The sequence below is a fragment of the Hesperophylax consimilis genome, chromosome 14 (assembly GCF_061612785.1).
Source record: "Hesperophylax consimilis isolate HC1 chromosome 14, BYU_Hcon_1.0, whole genome shotgun sequence".
NCBI lineage: Eukaryota > Metazoa > Arthropoda > Insecta > Trichoptera > Limnephilidae > Hesperophylax > Hesperophylax consimilis.
The window spans coordinates 912,745-925,751 of record NC_142849.1 but is presented as its reverse complement, the minus strand read 5'-3'; the positions used below and the strand labels follow the sequence as shown (position 1 = coordinate 925,751).

The 13,007-nt window shown below is 35.3% G+C and overlaps 1 protein-coding gene across 2 annotated transcripts in view; it reads left to right on the top strand.

Moving 5' to 3' along the window:
- Zwilch (zwilch kinetochore protein) overlaps positions 1–7,919 on the top strand; it is a 29,826-nt gene extending 21,907 nt beyond the window's left edge. The window contains exons 10-14 of one of the 2 annotated variants that reach the window (XM_089639169.1): positions 180–406; positions 1,854–2,233; positions 3,793–3,940; positions 6,590–6,741; positions 7,837–7,919. In XM_089639169.1, coding sequence (XP_089495295.1) covers positions 180–406; positions 1,854–2,233; positions 3,793–3,940; positions 6,590–6,741; positions 7,837–7,907 — 978 coding nt within the window. In that variant the 3' untranslated portion in view covers positions 7,908–7,919. Of the gene's footprint in view, positions 1–179; positions 407–1,853; positions 2,234–3,792; positions 3,941–6,133; positions 6,742–7,836 lie in introns of those variants that run through there. The other variant, XM_089639170.1, reaches the window with a different exon arrangement.
- Positions 7,920–13,007: the final 5,088 nt, after the last annotated feature.

The following is a 13,007-nucleotide window of genomic DNA, read 5'->3' as shown; positions in this document are numbered from 1 at the left end:
ACAGTGACAAAACAAAACATGATAAAGGAATAGGGTAGGTTAGGTTAGGTTTGTTATTTTTCTTCCATGTTCTATTTAGTCACTCTTCTGTTTTGTCATGGAACCGTCGTAAAGTATAAGTCTAAAGCAATGTTTCAATCGCAAAACTTGCCCCGTATTAATTTTGAGAATGTTGGCAGATTGACCCCAGCAATACCACCTTCCTGGGCGTGCTGGTGAAGAAGCTGGCGCGGGGCAGCTCCGTGCAGGCAATCAGCTCCCTGCCAACACTGTTCAGTAACCCCGCCCGGGCGCTGGGCATCGTGGGGCAGCTTGGTCTGTTCAAGACGTGCTGGGAGTACACCAGCATCTTTGCACTGGTGGACAACACACTGGGCTTCAATGACAGGCTTCGCTTGCAGAACAAGTCAGTAGATTATGCATTATTATGATGATTTCGTCTACAGGAATACGCAGGTATCAGATACTCAACGATTCAAGTTTCTTACATCAGCACGGAGGATCATGCACAGGCACACGTTGCCAACATTTAGTAAATTTTCGTCGGTGACGCCAGTCTTCTGTGACCAGCCGGGCCAAGTGTTCCGACTCTACGTCATCGAAAGATGGCGTAACTTGTGTCATATGATCAAAAATGACAGCTGCAGCGACTGGTTTTGATAGAGGTTATTAAAGCAATCTAGTTTTGACTGGGCGTGACAAGTTATTTGCGATGTGAGTACACAAAATGAGTATCGGATTCTTGCTTATTCCTGCAGAAGAAGTGCCAAAACTTAAACATTTGTGTAAGTCACTCTCATGACTACTCGGCTTTTCCATACATTTGGATTAAAATATAATTTACATTGTCATTTTCACAGACATAGGAATTAATAGACGAGAAGATAATGGCGAGGGGTAAAATCAACTGTTGAAGAACGAAGGGAGTGAAGCTGACTGTGATTCGTCAATAAATCAATCTGACAGTAAATAGGCATCTCGCATTATAATATCACCATTTACTTCTTAAAAGTAAAATCTGCTTTTGAATGAATAGACATTTTTACATGGGAGCGCAAATTACTCGCCACGTTATGAACAAATTTGCAAAGTCCAAATTCGGCAAAAAAATTCGATTCTATTTTCAGAGTCGAATATTTCGTTTAAGTATTTAGTTAAGACACTTTTATAAATGTTCATAATTTACTTCCCAGCAACCAACCAGCTTTGTGTTTCGCGTCCAGACGTTTCTCGATGTGATAGTAACAACTGATTCATATTATACGATGTGAATATGCTTAAAATAAAGTAAAATAATGCTTATATATGGAATGTAATACGACAATTGGGTTTATTCTCTTTTTCACATCTATTTTTACAAGTTTTCATAGTACAAGTCAACATTTTGCCGTGTTATTTCGTAAAATGAACCGATGATGCCTCGACCATAGTTCGCACAAGAATGATGACGTCACGTTTTCAAATTTCACTTGAGGCCATACGCGAGCACAGCCGGCTTCAATGGAACCGGTATGGGGAGTGGGGATAATACGCTTTTAATCACTTAGGGCAGGTCTACTAATATTCATATGTCTATGGTCATTTTATTTTTTGATGATTCAATTGATTTTTGAACTCCCATAACTCATGATTGTTAATGATATTGAAAGCAAATGCAATGTCCTAGAAACTCCCTTTGACAGTTTCTTTTGCTTTATACAAACTAATTTCTGCTTTGTTAAAATATTGCATTACTTTTGATCAAATTAAACTATTTCCAAGATCAAAACCAAGTGTCGACCATTTTAATCTGCTGTTTAGCTTGTCTTCACTTTACAAAGACAATACGTATGCATTTTTGACCTTTCACGCAGAATTTCGGAAGTGAATGAAGACATCTACAATCAGACTATCATGGATATGACTCTGGGCTCCGGCGGAGACGTGAGCTTCAACCCCTTCGACACCAGAAGCACAAACCTTATGGATAGCACCTTCATGTCGGAACCAGAGCCGACCACTCCAGACCGCCTGGCCGACCTGACCCTGGATGATTTTTCATCCCTTAAGAAGCACAACATCCATGTGAAGACGGAGAAGAAGATTCCGGAGAAGGAGCAGCCTCTGTTTTCCGATGACCTGGACTTGGAGTACTCCTCCAAGGAGTGGAAGTTCAAGCTGACGAGGCTGGCCCAGCTGCACACTTGCTTGGAGCACCTTTATAGAACTCAGCAATCGCTCAATTCTGACTTCAGTGAGTTAACATTTTACAAAATTCATTATACATATTTTGTATTATGTTGGGTAATTTTTTATTGAGAAATATTTATTTCAGTGGCGGTTCTTCCCTTAGATCAATTGGGTCAAAATCCCCCAAAATTATGAGACAACAATAATAATCAATTATGTGCATCAGAACAACTGGCCTTATTCTTAATTTATTTAAAATGTAACACATAACAGCGGTGGCAGCGAATGACGAGTAGTGACATCTGTTGTCTCTAATTGAAGCTTTCATTCACAAGTTCACACGATTCGCTGGGTCAATTTAAAGATGTCCACTTTGGCATCTTCTGTCCCTATGTGCGCCATAATAAACGAGATGGCACTATATTTTTCATCCAAATAAAAATTAGGTACCGAAGAAAGCTTAGGTCATGACCGTGAGGGAGACAACACGATGAATATTATATGTTTTACAGAGATGGTGACATAAACATATGTCGGTTTTTCATTTTACACACTTGTAGTGTGTGGAACAATGGTTGTTTTTCAATTGGATAGTTTGGGAAAGGTTTGGAATAATTCTTTATGTTGTTATCGATGTAGAATGAAGCTGAAGAATGAAACAAAACAAAAAAAGTAAAAAATAGAATCAAACTCTTATTTTATTTACTTTAATGTTGTGCACAACTACTAACACTTAAAAATAATCTTAAAAATTATTTGCCGTAAGTACATGGATTGTGTATTTATTTCCAATTTACAATATTAACATAATATGTATTTAGAGTCTCGAACTCTAAATACTATAATAAATTGATATAGATAATAATATTTGATAATTTTTCACATTATCAAATAAAGATAAGTCACACATTTTTTTCAAATGATCTACCACGACTGGATCCCTAGAGCCGCCTCTGATTTATTTTGTTTTTTGATTAATTCTACCTATTTACTGTATTCTGTTTAATGTACATGTTGTACGGGGGTTAAGTGCACTAACTTCGGGGGTGATTCTACATGATAGTAAAAAAGAAAAATAACTTTTTACCAAATTCCAACTTTTTTTTCCAGTACTAAAATATTTTTCCTTAGAAGAATATTTATTTTCCCATGCAAAAAATTAAACGTTTTTTTACCGAAAACCAACTTCAAACATTGGAATTTCAAAAAACAGTTATTAATTTTCTACTTTGAAAATCATGTTGAATCACCCTCGAAGTCAAGGCACTTTACCCCCAGACACCCTGTATATGTATATATTTTTTTATTTTTTTGGTATGGCTGTATGGCTTTGTATGCTGAACTAATTGTTATGTATTTATTGATACTTTTAGGAAATGGAAGTGCCCCTCAGAGGTGTGAAGGTTAATATATTAGTTCTAGCTCCCTTTGCTTTGCGTTTGTGGGCCTCTGTATCGAATGTAACGTCAATTATGCTGTTTTTATGTAAGGCGATGAAAAGATGATTTCTGAATTACATATTATTTTCTAATCAATTTTTTACTAAATTTTTAGGAATAGGAAAAATAGGATTGATAATTATTATTTTAAAAACAGGATTAGTAATTATTATTTTTGTTGTAGATAGTCTAAAAGGCATCACAGTGCAGCTATTGGATTATTATACATCAGAGACATCCCCCATTAAAACAATTGGACAGTTGCGTAATGAGCCCGTGCAAACATTCACAGTTCCCGTGCAGTACAAGACTGTCAAGGAACACCTTCAGTTGTAAGTATAACACCTTTACATACCTAAAGGTAAAAATCACATGGAGGGGTCACTAGGGTCCCCCGTATATCGCGGAGCGATGGTGCTTCGGAGACCTTTATTTTAAAAGGCTGAACTTGCCAATGGCGCTCCGGAGACCTAATACCATCCAGGTTGAAATTTTTTGCTATACGCTAAACTCTACGCTGTTTAGTATTTATAATAATTAAAATAAAATAACTTTGTTTGAATACCACTTTATTGTATAATATATTTATAACCAACCGGTTTCAGTTCAACCCGAACCTTCATCAGGGCTAATAAAAACATATTAAATTAATTACAGAGGTGTATGGGTGCTTATAGTTAAGCTGGAAGAGGGAGAGAGAACATCAACTTTGGTGGGGGTGGAAGACTTAGGTAGGAGAGAGGGGGTAAACATAGGTGCAGGGAATGGAAATATATTTAAAATGGGGCTGTTAAATCTAATTGTTTATTTAATAAATTGATTTTAATGACTTTAAGGGATTTTTTTATCTCAAGTGCTTCTAAATTGTTGAGGCGTAGACCTTACCCGTTTCTATGTAATACTTCTATACCTGAAGGCTTATCAAATGAGTGATCTTTATCTATTAAATGTGTTGCAAATTCCGAAAAACCTATGTTGTTTAAGCATCTCAAGTACTCAACTACCCGCGTTTGAACATTTCTTGCAGTTTTACCAATGTAAAATGCTTCGCAATCATTACATTTAAGTTTATAGATGCCAGAATGGCTTAAATTATTTTCTTTATCTTTTGAGTTAATTAAAAGTTTACCTAGGTTATTATTGGTATAAAAAGCGGCTTTAATTTCTGTTGGAAATTTTAAAACACATGAGGACGAGAAATTATTAATGTATAAAATTCTACGCCAACCGTGGTTTTTATTTACTGCGATGTTGGGGATACTATAGTACAGGAATTTATTACAAAATATGAGTCGTTGTTTTTTTGCAAGGATTCTATCAATTAAGGTATGGGTATATCCGTTATTTATGGCGATAGATTTGATTATAGAGAGTTCAATATTAAAGTTAACTTTAGATAGCGGAATAGTGACAAGTCTGTGGACCATAAAATGGAAGGCAGAATGTTTATGGGAAATGGGATGGTTTGAAGTACTATGAATGACTGTATCTCCCTGCACCTATGTTTACCCCCCTCTCTCCTACCTAAGTTTTCCACCCCCACCAAAGTTGATGTTCTCTCTCCCTCTTCCAGCTTAACTATAAGTACCCATACACCTCTGTAATTAATTTAATATGTTTTTATTAGCCCTGATGAAGGTTCGGGTTGAACTGAAACCGGTTGGTTATAAATATATTATACAATAAAGTGGTATTCAAACAAAGTTATTTTATTTTAATTATTATAATTATGTATCCCAACCCACAAAGTGTTTGCTAAAAGTGAAAAATGTTTAGTATTTGTTTGATAGCCATCAATAGTGAACGCTCTCAGAGAATGAGTAAACATAAAAATAAATGGTCACTGTTATGTGATGCAATACTTTCATTTGAAAGGTCTCAGTCCAACTAATATCAAAGCCGTGCTAGATTATACTCTAGGGGAGTCTGCTTCTTTATTTACAACAGTAAAATATTGTGTGGCAGAGCTTAAAGAAGGCCGTATGAGCTGCCAAGACGAACATCGTAGTTGTCGATCAAATGAGGTGACCATGCCGGAAATGGCGAAGAAAATCCACATAGTGGTATTGGATGATCGTCATCTGAAAGTGCGCAAGCTAGCAAACATAGTAGGTATTTCAAAAAATGCTATACATATATTGAATATTGACTGAAAATTGAGTTGAAACATCAGAAAGCTGTGCGCAAGATGGGTGCCGCTTTTGCTTACAATAGAACAAAAACAGCACTGTGAGGATGTTTCAATCGAGTGTTTGGCAATGTTCGCCGCAATAATGCCGAGTTTTTGCTTCAATTCATAACCAAAGGTGATGAATAATTTTGTCAGAACAGGATACATATTATTTAATATCTTAAAAGATAGTAATGGGGTAAAAAAAATTTGAATGCAGATCAATTACCAAATAATTTTTCTAGGATTACCTAATTTATAAAGCGTGTGATGCAAAAATAACTTATATATCGCATAATAGTCTTGGTTGTTTTATCTGCTTTAATAATGCATTGTAATTGATCTTTCCCACTAGCAAACATGCCACAACCTACCGAGTAACATTCACCAGCCAGTCCTTCCGGGAGACCAAGAAGGATGCTGACAAGGAGCCCCACCAGACCATCTCCTCCTCCTTGGTTGTTTTATCTGCTTTAATAATGCATTGTAATTGATCTTTCCCACTAGCAAACATGCCACAACCTACCGAGTAACATTCACCAGCCAGTCCTTCCGGGAGACCAAGAAGGATGCTGACAAGGAGCCCCACCAGACCATCTCCTCCTCCTTGGTTGTTTTATCTGCTTTAATAATGCATTGTAATTGATCTTTCCCACTAGCAAACATGCCACAACCTACCGAGTAACATTCACCAGCCAGTCCTTCCGGGAGACCAAGAAGGATGCTGACAAGGAGCCCCACCAGACCATCTCCTCCTCCTTGGTTGTTTTATCTGCTTTAATAATGCATTGTAATTGATCTTTCCCACTAGCAAACACGCCACAACCTACCGAGTAACATTCACCAGTCAGTCCTTCCGGGAGACCAAGAAGGATGCTGACAAGGAGCCCCACCAGACCATCTCCTCCTCCTTCCTCTGCAGCCAACAGACACTGTTCCCTCCCTCCATCTACACCCCCACAGGTTTGTTTCAATGATTTTTTTGTTGATAATTTATATTATTTATTTATTGATACATGGCCACAGGTCCATTGTGCTATCTTATATATTATTTTGTCAGAACCCCTTTTATTAGGCAGCTAGCTTTTTTTGGTAGCTTTTTCAGACCTGAAAAAAAACACATTTGATGCTTTATAGCACCTTCTAAAATTATTTGAACAACTTTGGTTTGGTTTTATTTTTTTGTGATTATCTAACCATATTGATTACTTGTCTATCTGAAATAAGTAAAGTTACAAAGCATAACACTTGAGTTAAACAATTGGATGTATATCTTATAAGATCTACTAAACAATTGGATGTGTATCTTATAGGATCTACTATCATGAAAATTGAATTTATAACCTCTGTAGATAGAAAGAGCTTTACCCCTCAGGCCAATTTGTTTAATTTTGGGCAATATGGTATCTCCCTTATCGTATGGTGAGAAATATGATCTAAAGGGTGTTAGAAAGAGAAAATCTCACGCTTTATATTCAAATGTAGAAGTTAACCACAGACAAATTAAAATGAAAACATATATGTAACCAAAAATTCCGACTGCAATTTGAAAAAAATTATGAAACTGCAAATTTTTTTATGAAACAACAAAAAAGAGGTGGGTGACAGTAACGATTTTAATACATTCGTCTAATTTTTGCAGAAATGCGTGTTTTTTTCTTTATCAGTAATTTTAATCATAAAAAACATTAGGTTAGCCATATGTAAAAAAAAATGATGGTTGCATTCAAAATTTGAAAGCATATTTCACCGCCTTTCAAAACAGTTTTTAGTTTTCAGATATGTTTAGAAATATTCCATTTATTTGAATTTTATTGCAATGCGGAAATACTCCAACCTTCTGACAGAATATGCCAGAGGCCTGAGGGGTAAACGTAATGTTTTCCAGCATATCGTTTTCAGTGGTTAGGAATTGTTCAGTGTGAATATATAATTAATTTTATTACATACATATTAGTAGTTATTGTCTTTAGTTTAGAAAAACACCTAAAAACTTGTATGGTTTTGCTAGCCAATATGTAAAATGGGTACATAATATTACCTCTCTATTTGTTGCAGATCTTCCTGAAGATAATGAAAATCTGTACTACCACTGTACTAAATACCTCGACATTGATAACTGTATATAGTTATAGATCCCCTTATTTAAATTATAATTATATATGTCTTTTATAAAAATATATTCTATATTAAAACAAATTATTTTGTAATTTTATTTTTATGCGTGTTAACCCTAGAGTAGTTGTGCCTGTACTGGACACCTACGCCAGTGACATTGACTGTAAAATTCCAGTTTCCTCTCAGTGGTACCTTGGGGAAAGATTTGCAATGAAACACAACTTTGCGAATGTCGTCTGACAGTTTGGACAGATTGGGCCAGTTGTTTGCATATTTATTATATTGAGTTAATGTGCAGCAATTATTCTTATCTCTAAACAGGATTAAGGAACCAAGAAAAATAACTGAATTTTAATTACTAAGGTTAAATCCCATTTGACACATGATAAATGTCCGGTGATAAAATTATTTCAATCCACCTGTCCGGTACACCCCCAACGTGAAAAAGTATTTTTCACCAAATAATTTCCTCAGACAGTAAGGTATCTTCTTGGGTGTGTTGGTCTCTTCCAGGTGTAGGTATTCATTGAAGTTTCTGTCCTTGAGAGGTACTGCTATGTTGTCGTAAATGTCCATTAAAAATCTGTATCTTTTTCCTGGCATCAAGCGATCGTTAAAGTAATCAGAAGATACTTAAATATTTCAGAAGAATGAATGAATCTGTTTTACGTAGCAGGTGGCCTTCAGGCCCTCTAACCCATTATCGGGTAATGTGACCCACATGTATAGTGTTTACATGTGAGATATTTGTTTATAATACCTCTTTAAAATAAACAAATCTTTCATTAGTAGTTCAAGTTCATGAATCAGTGTTATTGTTATTACTATCTCTCATGTGACTCTTCTTTAATTGAGTTTGTCTGAACCTTATCTGGTTTCTTATAATTTATTCCAATCTTTATTTTAATCATTATGTATCATGCCTTGTAAGTTTTTATTACTCGGCTCAGAGGATGAAGCCAGCAGCTTGTACAGCAACAACCTTTTTCTTAACCATTTGAACGCGTTAATTTGCTCCTTTTTATCTATACCCGTGGTACATATTTTCAAATATGTACCACGTAAAAACATGCATACAAAAAAATAAATACATGCATTATGGCATGATTTATTGGACTATATAGACCAGTCATACTCAACCTGCGGCCCGTCAAGCTATTTTGTGCGGCCCTCAATGCATTTAATATCAGGAACATGGTTTACAAAATCTGGCATTCTATATCACGTTAATTTGAGATTAATTGCAACTTTGACGTACAGACATTGAAACCGAAGAGGATAGTCGTTGTCGTGTCAACATCAGATCTGGTATAAGAGTGTTGCTACTGCACACGCAAGATCTATCTCAAAAAAACAAACATATGACAGACAAATATGCGCGCAAATAATTTTGCTCGTGGCAACACATACATTTTGACAGCTCCAAAGTTAAATGCGTCACATTCACAGTGTTGCCAAAAAACAAAAAAACGGGGGTGGTGGGTTTCATGATATTTTTTGTCATACCAGTATCAGTGTTGTCAACGAAAAAATCTAAAAATCGAAATGGAATTCCGTATTGTGGGGAATCACATATGATGTTTTTGGTTGTGCGGAATTTTTTTTCAGCGAAGTTTTGTAACAACCCCCCCACCCCTCATGGATTTCAAATATTATGTGGGAGTACTCATTTTGAATTTTTTTGTGGGGAATTATGTTTTACAGAAATTCTCTAACAACCCCCCCCCCCCCATGGATTTCGAATAACAAAAGGGGGAATCAAGCTCACGTAGAATATTTGTGGGGAATATGTGGGCAGAATTTATACGAGTTCATTAGAATTACTGCAACTGAAATTCGGCTACATTAGGCTTCTTAATGTTTGAAAAACGGCGATATTAGGCCAAGATCCGTTGGCAACACTGATCAGTATAGTGTTGCGGCTCGCGCAGTTTTACAAACATATGAATGTGGCCCGGAGAAGAAAAAGGTTGAGTATCATTGATATAGACAGAACAGATTATTCTTTACAATATGAAAACAAATCCTCATGTCTCAACACTCTTAGATGTTTATAAAAACAAAAACATACCGTATCTTTCGAATGTGGTCGCGCAATTCGATCAGCGTGTGTGTACTTAGGCCACTGTTAATAGACACAAGTGGGACACCATGATCACTTATAATTTTTAGTCATGAAAACTTTTTCTAAAACTCAGCACTTAAAAATAACACATAAATTTTATGTCACATAATAAATATTCTTTTAATTATTAAAGCACTTTAGAGGAATCTGTGTCGGTCACAATTTTTTTGGAACCATGGTTATCTTTAAAACAGGGTACGATACATAAAGACACTCCACATTCTTTACATACGTATCTAGTTAACTGCATTTTTTTTATTGTTCAATCGGCATACACGACATTGTCTGCGAGGTTTTTTTATTTAGTGGCATATTTAGGCAAAACCCGAAACCGGTTGAGGTGGACTGATGTATTAGGATCTGGTATTTGAGAAATGTCTGGTTTATATTTCTCAACTAGTTGCATAATAACCGCCAATTGAAAATCTGCTAGAGATTTTTTTTTATACCTGTTACTTGGGTGTACAAAATAAATGAATTCAATAAATATAGGTCAAGTATGTGAAAAAATACTTATGTTCTGGTCTTCTGTTTTCATTTCCATCTGGAGAAAAATTTCTTTCATGTTCGCTGCAACGGCGATTCTTTGTCCCGTATCTAGGAACCATGTAGTAAATATTAATATTAACTTCCAATATCTCTCCATTATTTATATTGGAAGGTTCCCTCCAAATCCTCTTCAAAACTTTTGTAGGCACAACTGCCGCGTGCGCAATCTCTTTATTGTTTATTTTTTCATGGCTTGTGCCTTCGGGCGCCGTTATAGGCTTAACAAAAACATTTTCTTCACTGTTTTGTTGTAACAACGGTGTGGGTGTCGACATTCTTTTGTTCAATTAATATTATATATTGATACACTTCTTCTGCCACTGGCGTCCGATTTTACTTACATTAATTTGCTGATAAACATCGCTCAGCAGATTCATAAATTTCATATTTTTTCACAGATTTCACAATTTTCACAAAACTTGAATCGTCCTCCGTAATGGTGTTTCCGGGACATTATGATTTTTAGTGCAGTAGAAATCACATACCTATATAAAAGTGTTGTGTACGCTATGTGTATCCAAAATAACATATATATAGTTTAATGGCTGTCTTAATATTTTTGTTATTTTATCTGCATGCCGCTCTTCACCTCTGCTATCAAAGGTTGTCTATCGTCATATCAGTCTCAACCATGCAGACTGCAAACTGAATAAATGGATGACAAAATCAATACTTTCTCCGAAGGTTTATATTATTTGTTTTAACATTTTAAGCTTATAAATATTATTTTGATAGTAACTTTTCACAAAAATGAAGCGAAGTGTTCATTAGAGATGATCGATATTCCTATCCCGACACTGAATAGATTATTGTACACCTTCTTTATTATGTAAAGTACGGTGACATAGAATTAGTCTGGTGTATTATTTCGGTGGCATTATGTGTATTCAGTCATGGAATGCCCCCCACGAAAATAAAAAATCCCCAGAAATGCAAGAAACTCCCCAGATTTCAGTTTTAAACCGAATTGAAAGAGACAAGCTCTTCTGGTTAGCTCTCACTTCCGAAGATGGGTGGAAACTTGAGTGGCAATCCGCTGCCATGAATGATACCCGTCTCATACATGGCCCCACTGAGAGACAGCCGGGGTTCTCACTGCCTCAAACTCTGGTCCACCATCAATTGAATAAAGTGTTTCCTAATGTGGTTTCATGAAACGATATCAGATGGTATAATAGTATCACATCACAAATAAGGAAAATTTTCGTCGGAAAATTGTTGGGAAATGTTTTATGAGAACATTTATCTTTTTGATATTATGTGAAGTTTGGAATTTTTTATTTTTCTGAGAACAAAATCTTCCGTGAAAATTACAAATTTTTAGCTAAGAAAATTTGACCTAAATGGGAAATTTTAATAAAAACATTTATTTACCTTTTTGATTTTGTTATTTATTTATTTGAGGAACATAAACAGTCTTAGTAATACAATATACATAAGAGGATAACAAAAAAACAGACCAATTATTAATGTTCACAGATAGATATTCAGAAGCATAAAACTAACCTGTAAACTAGAATATTTAATAAAAATAGAAAAAAAAACAGAATAAAGCAGCAAGTAAGAAAAATAATAATACAAATGTAAATTCAACAAACGATAAACCTATAATATGCCTACCATAAACAGCAATAAATAAAAGTGATTATAACTATACTTAAATAGACCTGGGTTGGAACGGGAAAGGGGAGGAGAGGGATAAGGAAAAGTTGCCACGCAAGTAATATTAAAATTATTATTTTTTTTTTGGTAAACTAATGTTTTTAAGACAAGATTTTTGTATGCATAGCACAAAGGGTAACAATTATTTTACAAGCAATAATTATTCGCCTGAAACACTCATCCACATTGAAAAATCTCCTGATAAAAGATACATGACGCCAACGTATAAATCGAAGGGTGATACATGACGCCACGGGTTCGAGTCCCGTTGGCGTCATGTATCTTTTATCAGGAGATTTTTCAATGTGGATGAGTGTTTCAGGCGAATAATTATTGCTTGTAAAATAATTGTTACCCTTTGTGCTATGCATAAAAATATCTTGTCTTAAAAACATTAGTTTACCAAAAAAAAAAAAAAAATTAATATTTGACAAGTTCAAGTATTTCACCTAAAAATGTAGACAATTTGTCTCGACGCCATCTAGTGAGAGAGTTAGCACTTACAATGCCTTTCTCATATAAAATAAAGTTGGTTGTTTTCAGGTGAAAAATGTAACAAGCAGTAATTGTTGAATGAAACACTAGTATATATTGAATAATTTCGCGGGTAAGAGATAAGCCGCCATAGCTCAGTGGTCAGAGCTGTCGACCGGAAATCGAAGGGACACGGGTTCGAGTCCCGTTGGCGTCATGTATCTTTTATCAGGAGATTTTTCAATGTGGATGAGTGTTTCAGGCGAATAATTATTGCTTGTAAAATAATTGTTAATATTAA